This window comes from Acanthochromis polyacanthus, chromosome 13 (genome assembly GCF_021347895.1).
Source record: "Acanthochromis polyacanthus isolate Apoly-LR-REF ecotype Palm Island chromosome 13, KAUST_Apoly_ChrSc, whole genome shotgun sequence".
NCBI lineage: Eukaryota > Metazoa > Chordata > Actinopteri > Pomacentridae > Acanthochromis > Acanthochromis polyacanthus.
In genome coordinates this window covers 7,633,348-7,655,429 of record NC_067125.1, presented here as the reverse complement: position 1 = coordinate 7,655,429, position 22,082 = coordinate 7,633,348, and the positions used below count along the sequence as shown (strand labels likewise).

The following is a 22,082-nucleotide window of genomic DNA, read 5'->3' as shown; positions in this document are numbered from 1 at the left end:
TGGGTGATAACCACAGCCAGGTGGAACATCTCACCATCTTGACAAAAGACAAGCCTGTCAGGGTATTTCTTCACAGTCTCTGGTATTTTCTAAGAGCATGTTTAAAGATATAGACCAATAAGAGCAGAGAATGCACTTTGTCACACACAATTAATTACAGAGGCATGATGCATAAAAGATGATCAGGGCAAGATTTCCTTGATACACTGTTTGGAGGGTTTTCATTGTGGGATGACTTCAGGTTGACCCCATCATCCACTTATGTTCTGGTAGCTCATACGTCAAACTCCATTGAGGTGTATTGGGTGTCATTTACCAGGTTGATCCAATACCGAGAGATCTCGGGTTTCTTAAGGTCAGTCCAGTCTCCACTGGTGTTGCAAGTGTTTGGGTGTTGCCTGACGTTGCGTCTCATACACTCACTGACCTCTCACTTATAGGATCTGGCATCGTCTCGCATTCTCCCTTTGTGTGTGTGTGTGTGTGTGTGTGTGTGTGTGTGTGTGTGTGTGTGTGTGTGTGTGTGTGTGTGTGTGTGTGTGTGTGTGTGTGTGTGTGAGTAAAGTTTTTCTCCCTGCTTCCCCTCAATTATGACGTGTCTTTTGGCTGAAGTCCGGGCCTCCTCTCCATCTTCATCGCTCTCCGTTTCTTTTTCCTAATGTCTTTAAGGACTTGATTGGCGGCAATTTTTTTTTCATGGTGCTTTTGCTGTGTCAGCGAAGTGACATCAGTTGCTGGAGAACAAGAGAGACGGGAAAAGGGGTGAGAGCGAGGTGACTGCATGGAGGGACCGCTGCTGCTGGTGATAGAGGGGCCGAAGAGACAAAAGAGATGGGTGGGGGAAGGCAGATCGGGTGGGCAAGCTTTTATCGTAATTACACCTGCTCTCTGATGAGATGGAGAGAAGGATAAGATTAAAGAATTGTGGGCTACACTGATGCTAAGTGATCAAGTCAAGAGGAAATAAAGGTAAAGTTAGAAGGCAGTAGGTCTGTACAGTGGGGCATGCTCGGATAGGCCTCAAACAACAAGATGATATTGCCATCCATTTTTGAGCTATTCCGAGAATGTTGTTATTACTTCCTTCCAAAGGGGAGGCTTTTACTTCACAGTCCTAGGAGTGTCATCATTCTGTAAACCCTGCAATGAAGCCTATCTGTGCCTTATGGAGCTGCTAATCATCCCGCTCATTCATTCGACTCATTCATTAGTTCAGTGGCGAGTTTCAGTTGCCCATGTGATCTTACTGCTTCTTTAGAGGCTGCTGACAGGGGTACATTTTTGGAACTTATCTAGAATGTTTAGGCATATAAAGTAGTCAGATAAAACTCCTGAAAATGGCAGAGTCAACAGTTTGAATTTTAAAGAGCCAGAAATCCCGCATTTCCACATATCTGTAAACTCTACAGAGCCAGCTCATTTTAAACAGCCGAACCGGTATGATGCTGTATGCCAAAGGATGCCAAAGGGACAAGTGGTAATATAGCTTAGGAATATGTTTTTTTATTATTTTGCTGTGAAAGGACACCTTCAGCATGATGATGATTCCTGCTTCCATCCTTTTATTGGTGAAAAGTAAAAATAAATGTTTCAACTTGAAAATGGAGTGGGAAAGTCTGCAGTGATCTACAGAAGCAAGGGGAGGGCAGAAAGGATTACAACCTCAGACTCAAACTGGAACTGCTTATGTAGCTTTTTGTGTTTCAGTTTTCACCTTTTATAACACCACACAGTAGGAACGTTTCTTGTATATCACCCAATGACACACCCAAGTTCTGCTAATAATTTGAGTTTCAAAGATAGCATTGTAGATATACACAACTTGGTGTTATCTGTCTGCCAATAAGCAACAATAAATTTCTAGATAGAAATGCTTAATATGTTCTTGAGTACTGCTATCACATAGTTTGTCCAAAAGAGAAAAGCTTCAAAATGTACCACCCAGTACATAATTTTACAATTCACATTGCTAGGCTCTGAAGACACATAGGAGCATCAGCATGCTAACAGCTGTTATTGTTTACTGTGTTCACAATCTTAGTAGCATTCGCTAATTTACATTAAATTCAAAATGCACCTGTGCCTATTGGTAATGTCATTATTTTTGCAGGTATTGGCACCTGTTGAACAAATTAAAGCTGTGTTCATGATGGTCCTGGATGTAAAGTTAAATTCATGGATGTATTGTAGTTCCTACTGAGAGAAACATAAATATCTGAACCAAATTTCATGGCAATGCTCTCAGTAATTACCCATTCCAGTATTTACCTGTTGGTAACTTTACCAGCAGGTTGACCACTGAAGTCATCAGGTTTTTCCCGTCAAAGGACATTGGGTATTTTTACCAAATTTCAAAGCAATCCATTGAGTAGTTGTTGAGATATTTTATTCTGCACCAAAATGGAAGACTGAAAGTCGCACTGCAAACCCTACCACAAAAATTAATGTCAGTATATATATACTGATGTAGGAATAATTCATGAACCACTACTAATATGTGACTGCATTTATTCTCTCAGTTACACAGAATGATACTCTCATTACAAACCCAGTACAAAATATTAGCTTTCAGCTGCTTTGAGGTTTCGCAATATTTGCTTTCCAATTTCTAACTCTGGACCTGTGCACAAACTTGACCAGCAGGAACACTAATGACTGCTTCATGGCTGTTTCTTCCTCTGTGTCTCGTTTAATTGAGCTGCCTGGTGGTCTCAACCCTCCCATCCTCTCTATACATTAGTACTTTCCTGCCATGTAGTGCTCAGCAGTTGTTACTTTTTGCCTCTTCTAAAGAGTCTAAATCTTTGAGTGGAGCTGTAGAGGAAGCTGGCAAGTCATTTGAGCTGCACTGTGTAATTACAGCTGGGACTATTTTAATGACTGTTTATCCGCAGAGCATCAGTTATTGCAGGGAAATTGGGGTCAATTACATGATCCACCAAAAATGCGAGCACTTCCACTCCCTGCATAGCTCTAAACTCTGTGACCCCTCAACCCATTCCCACTTAAAAATGGCACACATACATACACGTATATATATGTGTACTGAATGGAGCTAATGTAGTCATTCATATAAGCATTCCAGCCCATGCACAGAAACACTAAGAGGTCTAAAGAAGAAAGGGGCGCCAGCTTATTATCTGCGTGTGCTGTTTGTTTTAATTGCTCTTGTCCCAGCATTAACTTCACCTTGTTTTGATGCTGCTGTGAAGCCGCGCATGAAGAAATGACTGCAGGTGTGTGTGTGTGTGTGTGTGTGTATATAGAGAATTTGAGTTTTAATTATGGTTTGTTTTGTACAGAGATTGAGACATCACTTGTGGTTTAAATCTGGCCTTTTGTAATATGTCGCCTTGATTACAACACTGAAATGTATTTTGAAAGAAAAGCCCAAAAGTCTGTCTACATGAATGAGATCAGCTGACACATACAGATATTGGCATCTAAAGCTCCTGAAGCATCACTCACCAGTACGAGAAATTGTGAAAGTGGGAGGTAATAAGGAAAGGTGTGATGTCAACAGCCAACCGTAAAAAGTTGGCATCAACTAGAGCCTCTGCTCAGCCCTGACGGAACAACACTGTGAAAGTTACCTCAAAAATTGCCATTGACTTAATGGTGTCTTGGGGAAATAACTCAATTTGGTAAGGACATATCATGTGTTTTGTAACTTTCTACAACTGATATACTCTAATTATGTCGGAAGTCTGAGCTATAAATGGTTAAATTTCCAAAAATTTGTGGTGAACATGTGTAAAACTGGTCACTGAATTTCAACTTCCAGTATCCAGCCTGTTGTGTCTTATTTGTAATTTTAACTCTCCTTTCTTGTGTGTTGTTGATATACACCATAGAAAAAGATGGAGTAGCCACTCTGATGTCAAAATTTATTCCGGGATTACTGCTTCGAAGCCTCAGTTTAGTCATTTTGACTGTTACCATCTTAGTATCCTCACTGAGGTCTCCTAGCTGAACAAGTTTTAGTCTATGGAGGCCGCTCTTCTTTATTTCTTGCCAAAGGTGATCATCAGAAGATTACCTAAGGCTTCAAGAACTTGACATGGTCCTTCATCATGTTTAGCATTAGCAAGTACAGAGAGAGGGTTGTGAGAATGGTTGTATTTTAACATGATAGTCTGTCAGGATCAATTTGCTTTCAGAGTCACTCTTAAGTGGATCTTCAAGGAACTGCAGTTTTAGGCACTTCTACTTTGGCTTCATTTTTCAGTCATTGAGACTGCAGCTTGGTAAATGCCAGTATTATATTATATTCCACAATCATAGTTATATGAATTAAATCCTTAAGCCAAACTGGGATGTCACAAGGGTTATTTTGTCGGACTTGACAAACTTCTTCAAGAAGACATTACATGACTGCTATAAGTTTTTAGTACTTTTGGATGAGTTTTATTCTTCAGCCTTTGAGGTAGCCACATAATAAATCAAGGGAGGAGTAGGGTCAGTTTATTACTTGCCAACCATTACGAAGAATGCAGGTTTAAGGTACTTCTGCATTGGCTTCACTTTTCAGACCCAGAGGCTACGGACATCTTACATAGGACAATTGATGGCTGTTGGTGATGTCTACTTCCATACTTTGGCTCAGGTTATGGTGCAGACTTGTACAGATGCACTGGAGGAGCACAAAAAGGAATATCTGACTGCATTTGACTGTTTTTGCTGCCTCCTGAGTCCCCTGAAGTCTGTGGAGTGGCAGTTTCCTGAATCTGACCAGTCAGAACAGAATGGGCTCATCATTAAAGAGGCAGGAGCTAAAGCAACCCTTTTCAGACTGAAGGTAAACCAATCAGTCAGCAAAAGGGAACAGTACAAAACATAAAATAGCTTTTTTGAACTGTAAACTATGCAATTGTGTGCCGGTAGAGCCCCAGAGTAAAAATATAATTCTTGTTTAACTCATATGTTATGTTAAATATGTTACATTTGATTATTTCCTTAAAAGTTGAGTATTAGGTTTATTAAATGTTCCCTAGACAATTTCATTTCTGTAGAAATAGAAAAGTGTCTGGAAAGGGGATATACGATGTCATATGACACTGAGATTTTACAGTGAGACCCCGACAAATTGAAATCTCTGATGGGTGCAACAGCAATGTAAAACATTCCCTTAGTGTTGGGAAATTTCTAGAGATGGCTCTTTTACTCTCATGTAATTGCTATTTCTTCTATACTTACTTAATTTTTTTAATAGCGTCAAATGATAATTAGAATTAGTTGTCTCTTAACTTCTGTTCACGTTCAAACAGCATACCAATCATCACATCTCGTTATATATGGATATAAATATACTAATCATTTAGAAAACATTTGTCCTGGGTTATTCCAAATTAATAATGTTTAATAATGAAATCATGTTATAGTTTAGCTATTGATGAAAGCATAATAAACTATATATAATATATTGATACAGTTGGATAGAATCTACTACAATCTACATAAGACTAAAAATAAGAAAACTGAAAGAGAATTCTATGTTTGATGAAATAATCTTTCATTGCTTTCTAAAAATGGACTCGATACCGTGAGAATACGGTCAGTAATCAGTAATACTGAAATGAAAATGTAATTCTTTGCTCTTTCTAGAAGTTAATAATTCAGTATGAGATTCATATTTCATTGGCTTTTTCAGCCCAAGTAGATGGACCGCCATGTTAGGAGAATCTTAATTTCATATCAGCTGCCTTTTCACTGAATTCCTCAGTGGTTTGATAAATCCTTCTCAGTGTAAAGAACTGACAATTTGTGAAGTCTCTCTTCGGCGGTGCGAGATGGGAGCTAGTAGCTAACAAAAGGCTTTTCTTACCATATTCTCTGAAGTAGCCATCTGAAGGACTTTAATCAATGAGCCATCACTTTTAAAACCTACCTATGTATAAATCTTGTTACTTTATTAAATGGAAATCTCCACTTTATAGTCAAAAGCACAGAGCTATATGAGAGAGTCACTCACTTTGTTTATGTTAGCGTTACAGAACCATATCAAGTTTACAAAATGCCAGGTTTGACATGTGGTTGGTTTAATCTATCTGAAGCATGTGAGTACATTCAGGTTTAGAGGAAAAAACACATTAGGTGATTTTCCCTTAGAAGTAAGGAGGAAACATCAGAAACAAGCGAAAATCATAAGGCTTTCTTTCAACTGTCAGTATGAGGCGTTGTAACAGAGATGTGGTCGTTTTTTCTGTCATGTCACCTTTGTTTTAAAGAAAACAGTAGTTATCTGCAAATGTATTACATTTTTTTCGAACAAATTTACAAAAGTTTGGGGTCATTTAGAAATGTCCTTTTTTTTTAAAGAAAAGCAATTTTTTTGAAAGGAGATGACATTAAATGAATCAGAAATCCAGTCTAGGCATTATTAATGTAGTAAATGACTATTCTAGCTGGAAACGGCTGATTTTTAATGGAATATCTCCATAGGAGTACAGAGGAACATTTCCAGCAACCATCACTCCTGTGTTCTAATGCTACATTGTGTTAGCTAATGGTGTTGAAAGGCTCATTGATGATTAGAAAACCTTGTGCAGTTATGCTAGCACATGAATAAAAGTGTGAGTTTTCATGGAAAACATGAAATTGCCTGATTTGTGTCCTGGGTGTCACCTGTAGAACAGATCTCCAGTCGAATAAAACCTCAGTCTCTGCAGGTGTTTGACCTCTCAATATCAGAGATAGGCTTTTCTGATGACTCATGAGTGATTCATTTCTTCCTGCTGTGTCATTTACCTCTCCTGTTTTCCTCCCAGGCCCACCTTTCGGTACTTCACCTGGCATACCTGCGTGCTGGGTATCATTGGTTGCGCCGTCATGATGTTCCTCATCAACGCCATCTACGCCTCGGCCAGCATCGCCTTCATGCTGCTGCTGCTTCTGCTGATTCACTACCTCAGTCCCACCTCCAGCTGGGGCTACATCAGCCAGGCTCTCATTTTCCACCAGGTCCGACAAACACACGCACACGGACGCATTCAGACACGCACTCTCAATATTGCCTTGTCATTACTATAGCAACTAAAATCTCATCCCCTCAGCTTTACAAGAGCCTCTACCTCTGCCAAGCAATCGTTCCATCAGGTTTATAGAGACAAGCAGACACACACACAAACACAGACAAACTGCTCTCCACTGCTGCTCCCTCCGCCAATCGCTTTGCATTTAGTAGACAAGCACACATTTTCCCGCTCTCTCCTTTCTCACACATGCACATGCTGCCTTGTCATTCCTACAGCAGCTATCTATCATGTTTATATCAGGCTTACCAGACACGAAAACACACACACACGCACACACACATCTGCATCTATTCCCCCAGCAAAGCTCTCTACATTTATGACACAAACACACGGCGCTTTACATCATCCAGCTCTCCATGTCCTCTATCTGGCGAGCCTGTTGCTCTCAAGGAGAAGGGCCACTGCTGCCAGCAGGGCCCGCTGCCGAGGGGAACTGTTGCCAAGGCTGCAGGCAAGGGTTATAGGCAGGGAGGGTGAGGGTGGCTGGGTGTGCCAGTAGCTTGTCAGGAGGCAGAACAGTATTACAACCACTTAACTTATTGCGCCGTTCCTCCTCTACCTCCCCTCCTTCCCATTTTCTTCCACTGTTTTTCATCTCTTCCCCTAACTGCTGTTTCCCTCGCCACGAGACGACACACACAACAGTGAGACAGCCTCTACCTCCATTTAGTCTGATTGGCCACCCCTGGTTGATTTACCTGCCAGAAACAGGTAGTAGAGATGGCTACTGAGGATTAGTTTTAAATCTGTACCTGTGCCTAATTTGTCAGAATCATAGCGCTGCTGCCAGTGTGTGACTGTGAGTTAGTTTTTTGCAATTTCCCCGGTGTTAAACAAAGTTTTTCCATCTGTCTACTGACGATTTACTAAGAGATTGTTGTGTGGACTGCAGTTACACTGGTCAGGTTAGAATGCTAAATGTAAAAAAAAAGATTAAATAACCCCCCCCCCCCCCCCCCCCCCAGATTGCGCTACAGTGCCAGATGACATACACTACTGTTCAAAAGTTTGGGGTCACACAGACAATTTCATGTTTTCCATGAAAACTCACACTTTTATTCATGTGCTAACATAACTGCACAAGGGTTCTCTAATCATCAATTAGCCTTTCAACACCATTAGCTAACACAATGTAGCATTAGAACACAGGAGTGATGGTTGCTGGAAATGTTCCTCTGTACCCCTATGGAGATATTCCATTAAAAATCAGCTGTTTCCAGCTAGAACAGTCATTTACCACATTAACAATGTCTAGACTGTATTTCTGATTAATAAAATGATGTCTCAATGAAAAAAACTGCTTTTCTTTCAAAGATAGGGACATTTCTTAAAGACCCCAAAGTTTGTGTCTAAATTTTAACTTTGGACACCAACATTTTTTTATTTTTACTCAGATTGCATATTATTTCCAAATATAAGCTGTACCATATTGATACAATCTTAACCATACCCACCTCTAGTGACAACACCTGACTAGTTAGTATTATGGATGTTCTACTTAACAGACCAACCAACCCAAGCACCCCTGGACAAAAACCTCTGATTTAAAATACAACTGTGTTGTTTCTTTGCATCGAGCCAAGGGCAGTTGCAAATAGCAGTTATTTACTGGAATTATTTTATGTTAGAATATTAAAGTAGTTTTATTTGCATTCACTTATTGCGCTAAATAAACAATGTAACTGTTGGCAAAGTGGCATTGTGTTTAATGTGTTTATTAGATAATGACTTTATTATTTCCAAGAACTTTAAATAGATTTCTTAAAACCTTTTTATACTCATTTTATAAATGAGCCTCCTTTCAAACTGTGCCTCAGTCCGGCCCCCTCCCCTCTTCAACACTTTCCAAAGCCCTGGCAGCCATCCCAGTCCAGTGAAAATGATTACGCTGATAGACCCGGCTGAAGACACCGTGCATGTACATATCTCAGACATAGACCTGTCTGCACCCTCCAGCAGTGGCTGTGTGCCAACTGGGTGACATTGAAGCAGGGACAAAAGACACAGCAGCTCACAACAACAACAATAAAACTCAACTGGAGATAACGGGCAGCCGTCAGTAGTGTTTAGGAGTGAAAGTGAGTGAAGAAAAAGACAAACTGAGGCTAGAAATGCTGATGGTATCACAGGAAGAGCGAGAAGGAGGCAGAATATATGCAGGGAGAGGGAATGAGGGATTGAGAAACTAAGTGATGGATGAGACTGAAGCAACAGTGAAATGATGATAGTCTGATTGATGAGAAGACGGGGAAGGGAGAGATAAAGAGAGATGATTAGATGAGTGGAGGCAGTTGGACTCTGCCTCTGGGACCTTGTTCTTTAGTTGTTGTTTTTTTTAACAGAAATTACTGGTTGGGAGCATGAAAACAGTTGGGATTATGACAGAACTAATATTGGTTACATTTTCGTTATTGATTGATCGCTGCATTGACAGATGATCTCAGCAGCTTCAGGAATCTGAGCTCATCTTATATATACACTGGTGAAGATATCCAATCAGAGAATCACAGGAAAAATATTTAATTGGGACATCTCTGATTGTCTTCCCTGGAATAAAGAGCTAAAGTCTTTATTTCATTTGAACAACTCATCATTTATTTTTCACAATAGGTTATTCTGTGATATTCAGGAGATGAGTTATATGTTTATAGGTTTAGAGAAAAATGGTGTGTTGATATTTGGTATAAACCAAAATTACAAACTTATTGTCTTGTAAAGGACAGATACAGTGTGGAACCTTATGTCAGGAATAATTTAAGCTAAAGACAGAGATCCCTGTGTGCAGAGTTGTGCTCAGTAACATCACTGTTGGCTTTAGAGACTGGGAGGTTTAATGCTACTCCAAAAAAGGACAGACTTTGTTTGCTGTGTAATTTAGGTGAAGCTGAGAATGGGGTTCATTTCTGCTGTCCTGTATATGAAGATATCAGTAGGATGTCCTCTGTTTATGCTGATTTCTTTTGGTTGGATGACCATGAAAAACTTGAGTTACGTTTGAGAAGTGGAACCTTTTTAATGGCAGAAATTCTTGCCAGGCCTGGGATAAAAGGCAACATGTTTTGTTTAAGAACTGAGCAGCAGAATAATGTGTGTTTTGGATGTATTGCTGCAATGCTGGTTTATTGGTGTCTTGTAAACCCATGAGGGCTGGGCACACTTGTGTGCATGACACGAAAATAAAGAAATCAATCAATCGTAGACAATCATTTTTAGAGTGATTTTCAGAGTCTTTTCAGGTTAAATTCTGAAGTAGAGCTGCAACAGAAGAAGAGTGTGTTCTTTCATTTTTTTCTACAATTCCATATCATTACCTCAAATGTATAGAAAAATGAATTTGATTAAAAAAAACATTAGATCAAAATAGATTTGATTATGTTTCCTGACAGGCCGTAGGTTTCACATGGCACGTCCAATGACCACTGGAAAATTGAGAATTTGACAATTTTTTTCTATTTTGTGGCTCTGATAAGTGGAGTAATTTTAGATTTTTTTTAAAGAAAAGAACCTTCAAAAATGAGAGAAACCCCACAGAATTATCCTTTGAAATTAGGCTGCAGCTTCAACATGGAGACATGTCATCACTGAGTCAATGGTCATTCATTCCAATGAGGGTTTAAAATGAGTGTTAATCATTCCTAGTAGACTGTAGGTTTAGATCTAATGTTTGGTTCCACTTGGTTACATTTCGTTAATGGTACCTTGATGCCACCTCCTCAGCACACTTTCAGAATCCTAATGATGGTTGTGATATAGCAGGCATTGTAATACATACTAATACACAGGCATTTTAATGCATATTCATAAGCAATCACACACAGGCACATTGTCTCCACTATCAGTCTGAATGGCACGTGGACACCCACATGCTCATCTGTGAATGTATACACACACACACACACACACACACACACACACACACACACACACACACACACACACACACACACACACACACACACACACACACACACAAACCATCCAGTTTTTGGTGTATTTGTTTCTTGATGAGAGAAGTCCCTCCAACACGTGCATACATATAAGGTAGAGGTACACACACAGGGTTATGTTGAGAGCCTTGAAGGAAATAGATTGACATTTTTGCAAGTAGATTAACAGACTTTCTTGGTGTGAGTTAGATTGATATTAGCCTCATGTCTGTATGGTATAGTTTTTAAGATGTAAAGATCAGCCAAGACAAGACTCCAGTATGCAGCGCTTGGCTAATAGTCCTTCATATGGCCCTGGGTCATGAGGAGTTCATTCTTAACTTTGGAGGCAGCAGTTGAGAAAACATTCTGGAGCTTTCTGTCGCAGCAGATGAAGTTTCTCCCATTGCCACTGAACTGTGACTTTTTCATTATACGGCATCTGTGTTAAGTAAAACGCAGAGGTTCTGTCTATGGAGTGCCCAGAATAACATATACATATACACACGTGGACAAAATTGTTGGTACCCCTCAGTTAAAGAAGGAAAAACCCACAATTCTCACTGAAATCACTTGAAACTCACAAAAGTAACAATAAATAAAAATTTATTGAAAATTAAATAATCAAAAACAGCCATTACTTTTGAATTGTTGATTAACATAATTATTTAAAAAAGCAAACTAATGAAACAGGCCTGGACAAAAATGATGGTACCTCTATAAAAGATTGAAAACTATTTGACCAGAGTGACATGATTAACTCAGGTGTGTCATTTAATTGACATCACAGGTGTTTCCAAACTCATAATCAGTCAGTCTGCCTATTTAAAGGGAGACAAGTAGTCACCCTGCTGTTTGGTGAAAAGGTGTGTACCACACTGAACATGGACAACAGAAAGCGAAGGAGAGAATTGTCCCAGGACATCCGAAAAAAATTATAGACAAACATCTTAAAGGTAAAGGCTATAAGACCATCTCTAAACAGCTTGAAGTTCCTGTGACAACAGTGGCTCATATTATTCAGAAGTTCAAGACCCACGGGACAGTAGCCAACCTCCCTGGACGTGGCCGCAAGAGGAAAATTGATGACAAATTGAAGAGACGGATCGTTGGAATTGTATCCAAAGAGCCCAGAGCAACCTCCAAAGAAATTAAAGGTGAACTCCAAGGCCAGGGTACATCAGTGTCAGATCGCACCATTCGTCATTGTTTGAGCCAAAGTGGACTTCATGGGAGACGACCAAGGAGGACACCACTGCTGAAAAAAACTCATAAAAAAGCCAGACTGGAATTTGCAAAAATGCATGTTGACAAGCCACAAAGCTTCTGGGAGAATGTCCTTTGGACAGATGAGACCAAACTGGAGCTTTTTGGTAAGGCACATCAACTCTATGTTCGTAGACTCAAAAACCAAGCATACGAAGAAAAGAACACTGTCCCTACGGTGAAACATGGAGGAGGCTCAGTAATGTTTTGGGGCTGCTTTGCTGCATCTGGCACAGGGTGTCTTGAAAGTGTGCAAGGTACGATGAAATCTGAAGACTATCAAGGCATTCTGGAGAGAAATGTGCTGCCTAGTGTCAGAAAGCTTGGTCTCAGTCGCAGGTCATGGGTCTTCCAACAGGACAACCATCCAAAACACACAGCCAAAAACACCCAAGAATGGCTGAGGGAAAGCGTTGGACTATTCTAAAGTGGCCTTCTATGAGCCCAGATCTGAATCCCATTGAACATATGTGGAAGGAGCTGAAACATGCCATTTGGAGAAGACACCCATCAAACCTGAGACAACTGGAGCTGTTTGCTCATGAGGAGTGGGCCAAAATACCTGTTGACAGCTGCAGAACGCTCATTGACAAATACAGAAATCGTTTAATTGCAGTGATTGCCTCAAAAGGTTGTGCAACAAAATATTAAGTTATGGGTACCATCATTTTTGTCCAGCCCTATTTCATTAGTTTGTTTTTTAAATAATTATGTTAATCAACAATTCAAAAGTGATGGCTGATTTTGATTATTTAATTTTCAATAAATTTTTATTTATTGTTACTTTGTGAGTTTCAAGTGATTTCAGTGAGAATTGTGGGTTTTTCCTTCTTTAACTGAGGGGTACCAACAATTTTGTCCACGTGTGTAAGTCTAAGCTGAGAGTATGTGATATGATTGAAACCCTCTGGACAGCTACAAATTGAAACGTGGTGAGATTTGATTTCTAACTACATATCTGCCAATTTTGACGACGGAAACAAAATTGTGTCATCAGGCATTTTTGGTCTTTCTGTGGGATGCTTTGCGTCATTCTTGCAAATCTACAAATATCAAATAACTGGCCTCCTGAGAATAGTGTGTATATTACATTTTGAAGATGAAGAAAAGCACTCAGAGAGCGCAGTACTCCGCCAAAGGTGCTGAGTCGTCGTATCATTTCCGATGATGAAATCGTGAAAAAATTCATGGCCATTTGTTATAGACGTACCCACAAATAAAGTGACCTTGCGCTGAGCACAGGTGTGTGTTATGCATGTGTACGTTATGTACGGATACTGATCTGAATATTTAGTGGGCGGTGGGAATTGATGGGACTCAGAAACACCCCCGCACTTTAATCAACTGTTCATTGTATGATTTCCACCAGATAAGTCCACAGCGGTGGATTTGTAGTAGGATCACAATCATGTGATTGTCAGCAGATAGCTAATGTAGTGTTCACTTGTTGTCATGGTTACAGTGACGCTGTGCCGCTATCTTGCAATGATACAGAAATCTTTAACAAATCCGTGGATCCAGACTATAAGCTGCATCACTGCCAAAATCTAATCACTTGGTCCTTGTCATTTCTGACCTTCCCTGAAAATTTCATCCAAATCTGTTTTTGAGTAATGTTGCTAACAGACAGACAAACCAACACTAATCGTCACATAACTCCGTTGTTCCTTGGCAGAATAATAATGACTATGCTGTCTGCATTTGAAAAAGATGTCTGTCTTCCAACAATAACTGGTGAATATTTGTTTCTAAAGTGGTTTATTTTACAAATATTGTACAGACTTGAAACTCATTATTGGTTTTATTAAAAATTATTGTTTGTACATCATGTACAATGATGATCCCTATAAGTCACTTTCTGCGCAAAACAGACATTAAACATTGAACATGTTCAGGACCATATATGCAGAGCTTTTATCTGCTTTATTAAAACCCTGCAATTATTTTAAAGAAAAAGTAATGTCAATTTGTTCTGCACTAAGAGTTGCTTATTCAGAACACTGAATGAAACAAAAACAGAAAGCACATCCTTGCATGGGCGTGTAAGCTAAATCACCTCCAGACATGGACTTCAGGGACTTATGTTTGGAGCTAAAGTGTCAGATAACTGCCGACGTACCTCTGTTTTAAGGAAACTCCACCCTACATGCTTAATGCTGGTCTGGACTACAGACTGTATAAACAAGAGGGATGCAGCCTGTGGGTTTAAAAAGTGAAGCCAATGTAGTAATCCCTTGAAACCCTGAACTCCAAGCAGTTTTTGGGCTTTTTTTTCCTCACTGTGACTTCATTTTTCACTGCAGTACAAAGTCCTGCGCCTCTATGGAAACAACAAGACTATCTACTATCAGTAGAGAGAGCTCAGAAATGTTTTTTGTGCAATATGTCAATCATAAATAAGACAAGAGTCATTCGAAGTGACGAAGTAAACATGGAATAATTGTTTGGAATCTTTCTCATAAGGTGTAACATTGGCGAGGGTGTCTGAAACTGTTTTCTGCTTTAATAGCATTCAGATGTGGCTTTGAACTGGTCATACAGAGATCCCTGTACACTGATTTAAATAGCCAAACACATCAATCATTTCTTAGTTTCGTGGCAACTATAGCAAGACACTGCAGAGTACCTGTTGTTGAGTAACGTCATTCTTTCTGTGGTTGAAATATTTCCATACAACTTACTGGAGCTGCACGATTATGACAAAAATGGCAAAGATCGATCTTGACATATTAATACTTATCACAAATAATCATTGTTTCTAGACAATGTATTTTTTGCACTCTTACTTTTGAACGAACAAAGAACTTTTTTTTCCATTTTCACAATGTTGTAATTCCTGCATATGTACCAATCTGCATAATACACATGAGACCTAAAATAATCTTCTCCTGAAATGCGAGCAGTTCCGAGAGGTAAAATATGAACAATTCTGGACCAGAAATCACTTGGTGAACATTTGATTATCAATTTATACTGCAATTTACCACTGTTCCCTTCATACCTGATATGCATGCTAGCTAGAAGTCTGGACAAAGAAGTTCCTAGTCTCCACTCAGTGTGTTGTACATGTGTACGTTATGTATGGATACCGAATTGCGTAACCTAAATATGTAGTGGGCAACAGGAACTGATGGGACTCGGAAACACCTCCACAATTTCATCAATTGTTCCTGGTGTCCTTTCCGATGGACAAATCCTGATAAGTCCGCAGCAGTGGATTTGTAGTAGGATCACAATTGTGTGATCGTCAGCAGGCAGCGGACGTAGTGTTTAATTGTTGTTGTAGTTACACTGCCACCATGCTGCTAGCTTGCAGTGATACAGAAATCTTAAACAAATGCATGGATCCAGACTGTAAGCTGCGTCACTGCCAAAATCTAATCACTTGGTCCTTTTGTCATTTCTGAAATTCCCTGGAAATTTCATCCAAATCCGACAGACGGACAAATCAACGGCGATCGTCACATATCTCTGCTGTTCCTTGGCTTAGTAAAAATATGAAATAGTAAAAGTTGATAAATGAAACTCAAAGATTAAATTGTGGTCTTGCTTCTTGTTGTTTGTGAAGGCAGAAATACAAAGAACAGATTAAGATTAAGGTCATCAGTTGAGTCCATTACCCAAACGTGCGCCAATCGTCACATGACTCCGTGGCATTCCTTGGCGGAGTAAAAATAAACACTCTTCCCGATGACAACCTTTCTTACAAGCCTCTCTTCCCCCCTACAGGTGCGTAAGTATTTGCTGATGCTGGACGTGAGGAAGGACCACGTCAAGTTCTGGAGGCCTCAGATCCTGCTGATGGTTTCCAACCCTCGCAGCAGCGTCGGCCTCATCACCTTCATCAACGACATCAAGAAGAGCGGCCTCTACGTGCTGGGACACGTCCAGCTTGGGGACCTCAGTAAGGACACCACTAGTCTGCTTCGCCTCTAGACACTGAACCACATTTTGCTTTTCATTTTCATGAATCACTTCCTTCTCCAGTGACTTTTGCATCAGAGCGTGAGGAGTATTTGAAACTTTACTTCTGCATCATTTCTCATCCAAACCAGCTCAGTGTGAGAGGGAGGCTATTAATTATGAGCAAAATAAATCAGAGATGGTGATGGGATATAGTTTTTGGATAATTTAACATGATTATCATGTTTAGAGGCAGCAGTGACAAATCTGAAAGCTTGTTTTGTTTTTACCTCAAAACTTTTGCATTATTGCTAAAACTTTAATAGCGATTTGTTGTACCAGTCTTTAATGGGAAAAAATATTGCCACTACCACTTTACTTAAGTGTATTCATTTGGGACTGGTTCAGAATAGCTATACAATCATTCCCAAATACATTAAGTATGTGAATGAGAAAAATGCCTCCCAGTTGGCAATGGAATCTGAAGTTTCACATTGAGCGGTGCATCATTTAATGGACCTTTTTAGAATGCTGGACATTTCTCTGTGACACCGGCTCATCTGCTGCTGTTTTATGTCGAGGAAAGTAGTCGCAGGATGCTCTGGAGGCGTCTCCTTTCTTCTGTGCAGCGGCACAACACTAGCAGATTTTCAAGGAGCAGGGTCATTGATTGTCTTTGTCTTTTGGGGGTTTTGTTGGAAGGTTTGTGGGACACGGGGACTGGCCCTGAATTGAGTCTTCACAATAAAAACCTGCAGACTTTTAAACAGTGAAAAAATGACATGTTCATTAGCAGCCGAAGAGCCCTTCTCTCATTCAACGAGCCACTTGGTCTTGAGAAATATGAAGTTATTCATTCACATAATTACAATGAAGTGCAGTTTGTTGGTGAGGAATCTAAACTTCTTCTCTCTATTTATTCTCGCCTTTGTCTAGTAGCTGTTTGCCTTAAAGCTGAACAGAATACTTATCTATCAATTGAAACAACTGCATTCAAAGCTGAAGAGGTCCAAACACAACTGAAGCTACCACAGGAATTGTCTATGAAGCCTTAGACGTGGCCTCTGGATCACTCTCTACATACGTGCTGATGTTTTTCTGGGATGATTGATCATCTGTCTGCCTGTTTGCGCTTCCCTGTATCATTCGCTCTGTCTCACATTCTGTCTGGGCTGTCATTTGTGTTTGCATCTTTCTTTTTCTTTCTTGCCCCCCACATCTCAGCATCTTGTCTCATTTCTCTCTCACACTCTGCCTCTAATTCAGCTCTGTCAAACTGACTTCTCTACTCTCTCCTTTTACTAGCACAGCTCTAGTTCTTGGCCTTCTCTTTCCCTCCCATTCTTTGCATCTCAGCTCACTTCTATTGAACTGTCAGCTCTATTTCTTACCTCGTATCACAGTGGTTTTTTTTTCCCTCCCTCCCAGACACTTTACCATCAGACCCTCTGCAGTCCCAGTATGACTCCTGGTTGTCCCTGGTGGATCAGCTAAACATCAAAGCCTTTGTCAACCTGACGCTGGCGGATTCTGTTCGCCATGGTGTCCAGCACCTCCTCTTCATCTCAGGACTAGGTCAGTATTACTATGACCAGCACACAAAGTCCTTATTGTTTGTTAGAAGCCCTGAAAGGCCAATATTAAAGACCTCTTCAGTGGTAATCAAGTTTTTTTTTTCACCTTGTTAACATATCACGAGTGACATAATCAGTTAGCGCCATGGCTGAGCATTTCCACCTTAAAACCAATGACAATTAAAAAACACAGATTTAGACTTTCAGGGTTTTATACATAAAAAGTAGGGATGCTATGATTGTTTGTTTTTGGAAAAAAATTTAAGGGAGGGATGGATGGATGGATAAAATATATTTACAGACAAGAAAAGCACTCAGAGAGCACAGTAGTCCACTACGGCTGTTCATTCCTCATATGGCATTATCAGAATTTCAAGGTTTTTTTTCTAAATGTAGAATTTGTTTCTTACTTTTTGATGATCAGAAATCATTTAATATACAACACCCTCCGTAATTATTGGCACCCCTGGTTAAGATGTGTTCTTTTGCTTCTAATAAATTCATTTTTTTTCTAAATAACATAGAACCACAATGAAAAAAAGAGGAAAATCCAACCTTTAATTCAAGTGCATTTATTCAGTGGGGGAAAATCACACATTAAGAAATAATTCTTTTACATCAAATCATGTAATGTAACTAAGCTGCTTCTATAGTGACTATTGTGTTTGTCATTTGAAAATACTTCATCAGCACATTGCAAAATATTTCTGCTTTCTTCATTCTTATAATGGCGAATCGATTATTAGTTGATGATATGGTTACTCTCAGAAGAACATTTTCTTGCTTCGTATTTGTAATGGAGCGCTTAACTGCCATTTCAACTTCTCAGTAATTTTAGCCTTTTTAACTTCTGTATGGAGTTTAGTTTTAAGTCCTTCATCAATAGTTTTCAGTGCTTCAACAATCTGTCCTTGTGTATGTTCAAACTTTAGCTAATTCTGCCATACAAATGCATTTCAAAAGTTCCAGGCTGCGAGTTCTTCTGCCAATCTGTTGTTGTAGAAAATGTTTCCTCTCTTGTTTATCTGTTAAGTATTCATGTTAGTCTTGGATTATCTCATTTTTAACAACTTAATTCTTTGCTTAACTGTCGGTTTTAGCAGAAAGCTAGTATGTGTATGTGCTGTTCTGCACAAACATCCACTTCAGAGTTGAACAAGATTGGACTGTCTTTTCTTTGCTGTTTGCTGTCTTCCTTCCTCCTGTCACTCATGTCTAACTTTGACCACTCTTCTTGTCTCCAGCTCTTTCTCTTATCTCTCTTTGGCTTTCCTCCCAGTCCTCACTCCAGCACTTGTCTTCTTCACATTTCTCTCTCTCTCTTCATCAGGTAGAATGACTGAACGTTTACATCTGCCTTTCACTTTAAGTCTCAAGAAATCAGTTATGAGGATAAAGAAATAATTTGCGCTAGATCTGACCCCTTCTAATTATTTTACTCATCTCCCTAGGTGGGATGCGTCCTAACACCCTCGTTCTGGGTTTCTATGACGACTGTCTTCCAAAGGACAAGCTGATTGATCCGTCCCTGTCCACTAGTCAGTCTACAGATCCCCCCGGGCCCTTCCAGCTCGAGCAACCTCCTCTCTTCCACTTCGCCTCGCTGCGGGGCTCCAATGACAGACAGGATTTCGGTGAATTTGGGGACGGGAAGGTCCTTGGGCCTCAAGAGTATGTGGCCATCATTGCTGACGCCATGAAGATGCTAAAAAACGTGGTTCTAGCTCGATATTTCAATAACTTTGACCGAGCCCAGGCCCTCTCACCGCCCTCCTCCTCTCCAGGGAAGGGAGCTGTGTACGTGGACGTCTGGCCGGTCAACCTCTTGCGTCCAGACAGCAGTAGCTACGTGGACACTTGCTCTCTGTTCCTGCTGCAGCTGGCGTGTATCCTCAACATGGTCAGAGCCTGGCGCAAAGCTAAGCTGCGTCTCTTCCTGTGTGTGGAGGAAGGACGCAGTGTGAGGGGCTCGGAGGAGAAGCTGGGCCAGCTGCTGAAAGAGCTGAGAATCAAAGCTCGGATCTACACCGTTCCCTGGGACCAGCAGGTGGCGCTACACTGGCAGCGCCAAAGCGACTGGGGCAAGAAGCAGAGATCCCAGTCCCCAGATACTCCTACAGACGAGAAGAAGCTGAGAGCCGAGGAGGAGGAGGAGGAGAACGAAGACGATTATGTCAACAGCTTCCCAAGCAACGCCACGCGCCTGTCAGACGACTACCTGTCAGCTGTCAATAAGCTGATCCTGGAGCAGGCCCGACCTCTCCCTGCTGTGCGTTTCCTGTACTTGCCACGACCCCCCGCTGACACCCGCCGCTACACTGCCTATTTACGCCAGCTGGAGCTGCTGACTCAGGATCTGGGCCCCACGCTGCTCATCCACGGAGTCACGCCCGTCATCACCACTGACCTTTGAACGCTGTCTTGCTATACAGTGAAAAGTGCCTCAGATGCTGAGAGCTGTGAGGTTTTTAGTGACGTCTCTACTCAACAACAGACTGGGTAAACCCTTTAAATTTGACCCACAGTTCACTGGACACCATCTGCTCTCTCACAAACCTCCACCCATGTAGAACAACGTCTCCAGAGGTGCAGCTTGTTTTAGAAGATTTCAAATCCAGACCACGTATTGTGCAGCAAATTTCGGCCTGAATCCTTTCTGGTATTCCCATCACTAACGTGAAGACACCGTGATTTTTTTAGACAACCTTGTGGCAGTTTCAGCACAACACAATCACACTATGATTGAATATACCAAAATACATTTGGCAGTTGTAGAAACAATGAATGAATGTTGAACCTGTGGAGCCAGCCAGTAAAAACCAGCATGAAACGGCACACGGTGTTCTTTTGTACCACTGTTACACAAATGAGCTGACAGGTTCACAGGTGAAAATCATTTCTACCTGCATAAACAAACATTCCCTCTTACTTCCATGTGTTTCCTTTGCTGACCAGCTGCTCTTCCATTTTAGCAGCAAAACAAAGGATACCACTGAACAATAATAGCTGCGGTGCTACTTATGTTTGGTATTATTCCAAAAATCATTTAATGTGAGATCTCAGGATGACATTCCTCTTTTATCCAAATGCACTTTTATCCTTCTTTGGCCACACTGCGTGTTGTGCAGCTTTCCAACACAACTTTAACGTGTTTACAGTCCCAGTAACTACCGTGATTATCTGTGATATTCCATTGATCTGTTTTCATGTCTCTGAGGTACTAATCACTTTCGGTTTTCACTCGGTAGTGACCACGGTACTTGACCAGACTCGTGCTGAAGTGCCTAAATGAGTTTAAAGAGCTGCTCAGCTCTGCAGCGTTGGCCTTTACCCAAAGTCCTTGTAACATTTAAAGTGAATCTATGCAACTTCTGCTGAACTGTGTGGACACAAATGGGATTTTTGGGGTATTTGTGATTGCTAAAGTGTAGCAAAGGTGCGTGGTCTCACTTTAAGCTGTGTTATTGCCGTGTTCCCCAGCATACTGAGGCAAGTAGTATTTCCATTCCTTGATAATGCACTCTATTTCCTCTGTGACAATAGTCTAAGGGGTAGTGATCCTTAAATTTTGAATCTCTGAAGTCACTGCTAGTAAAATAGATTCATTCAGTTGAGTAGTTTTCCCAGACAATCTTCTTCACACTGACTCTGACACATGTGGGGTCCAGACTGTGTTTGATGAGAGGCTGTGCTGGATTTGAACCTGTCTCGACGGTCTTTGGCTGTGTTTGGAATGAGATACATGTTTACTTGTGGACCAGTTAGATCCGCTCGGTTTCAGTAGATAGGTTTTTATTTGGACACTACACTCTTCAACAAACCATTGACACTACATTTCTTCAAATCTTTGGGATTTCTGTTCTCCGACTTTCGGACGAACAAAAAAATTCTGCATAACACACTTCAGTGAAGAAATGAAACCTTCAGTGTTTGAATTGCTTTTGAAATCTGACACAAATATATAAACTTTACAAGATGTAAACTGGAATGCCAGAAGAAAAATAAAATGTTTTTATTATTTGTCTTTTTCTTTTTTCTTATTTTTTTTTTACTTGCCCAGGAGATTGTTTACAGAAGCCAGATCAAATTTAACAACTGCTCAGAGTGGCTGGACTTTGTTTCATTTCAGCTGAAGACCAGTTTGTGCATCTCTGCGCAGAGAGCTGAGGGCTTTTTGTGCGTGCACACTCTTGTTTGTTTGAGGTAAACTTTGGAAATAGGGCCTGAGATAGCTCAGCAGCTCAGACGGAGAGATACTAGAGGGTGCCAGGCAGCCAAATTACCTTGTCCTGCAGTCACCCTCGCTGCCAACCAGGCAGAAATGGATTCCATCTCCGTTCTGAGGTGAACAACAGATTGGAGAAATAAGCCCAAATAAC

At 40.6% G+C, this 22,082-nt stretch overlaps 1 protein-coding gene across 1 annotated transcript in view; it reads left to right on the top strand.

Moving 5' to 3' along the window:
• Positions 1 to 21,721, top strand: part of zgc:153039 (uncharacterized protein LOC767698 homolog) — an 86,746-nt gene extending 65,025 nt beyond the window's left edge. Inside the window, exons 10-13 of the mRNA XM_022205745.2 lie at positions 6,768 to 6,960; positions 15,956 to 16,130; positions 17,558 to 17,704; positions 19,155 to 21,721. Of these exons, the coding sequence (XP_022061437.2) occupies positions 6,768 to 6,960; positions 15,956 to 16,130; positions 17,558 to 17,704; positions 19,155 to 20,116 (1,477 nt within the window). The 3' untranslated portion in view covers positions 20,117 to 21,721. The remainder of the gene's footprint in view (positions 1 to 6,767; positions 6,961 to 15,955; positions 16,131 to 17,557; positions 17,705 to 19,154) is intronic.
• Positions 21,722 to 22,082: the final 361 nt, after the last annotated feature.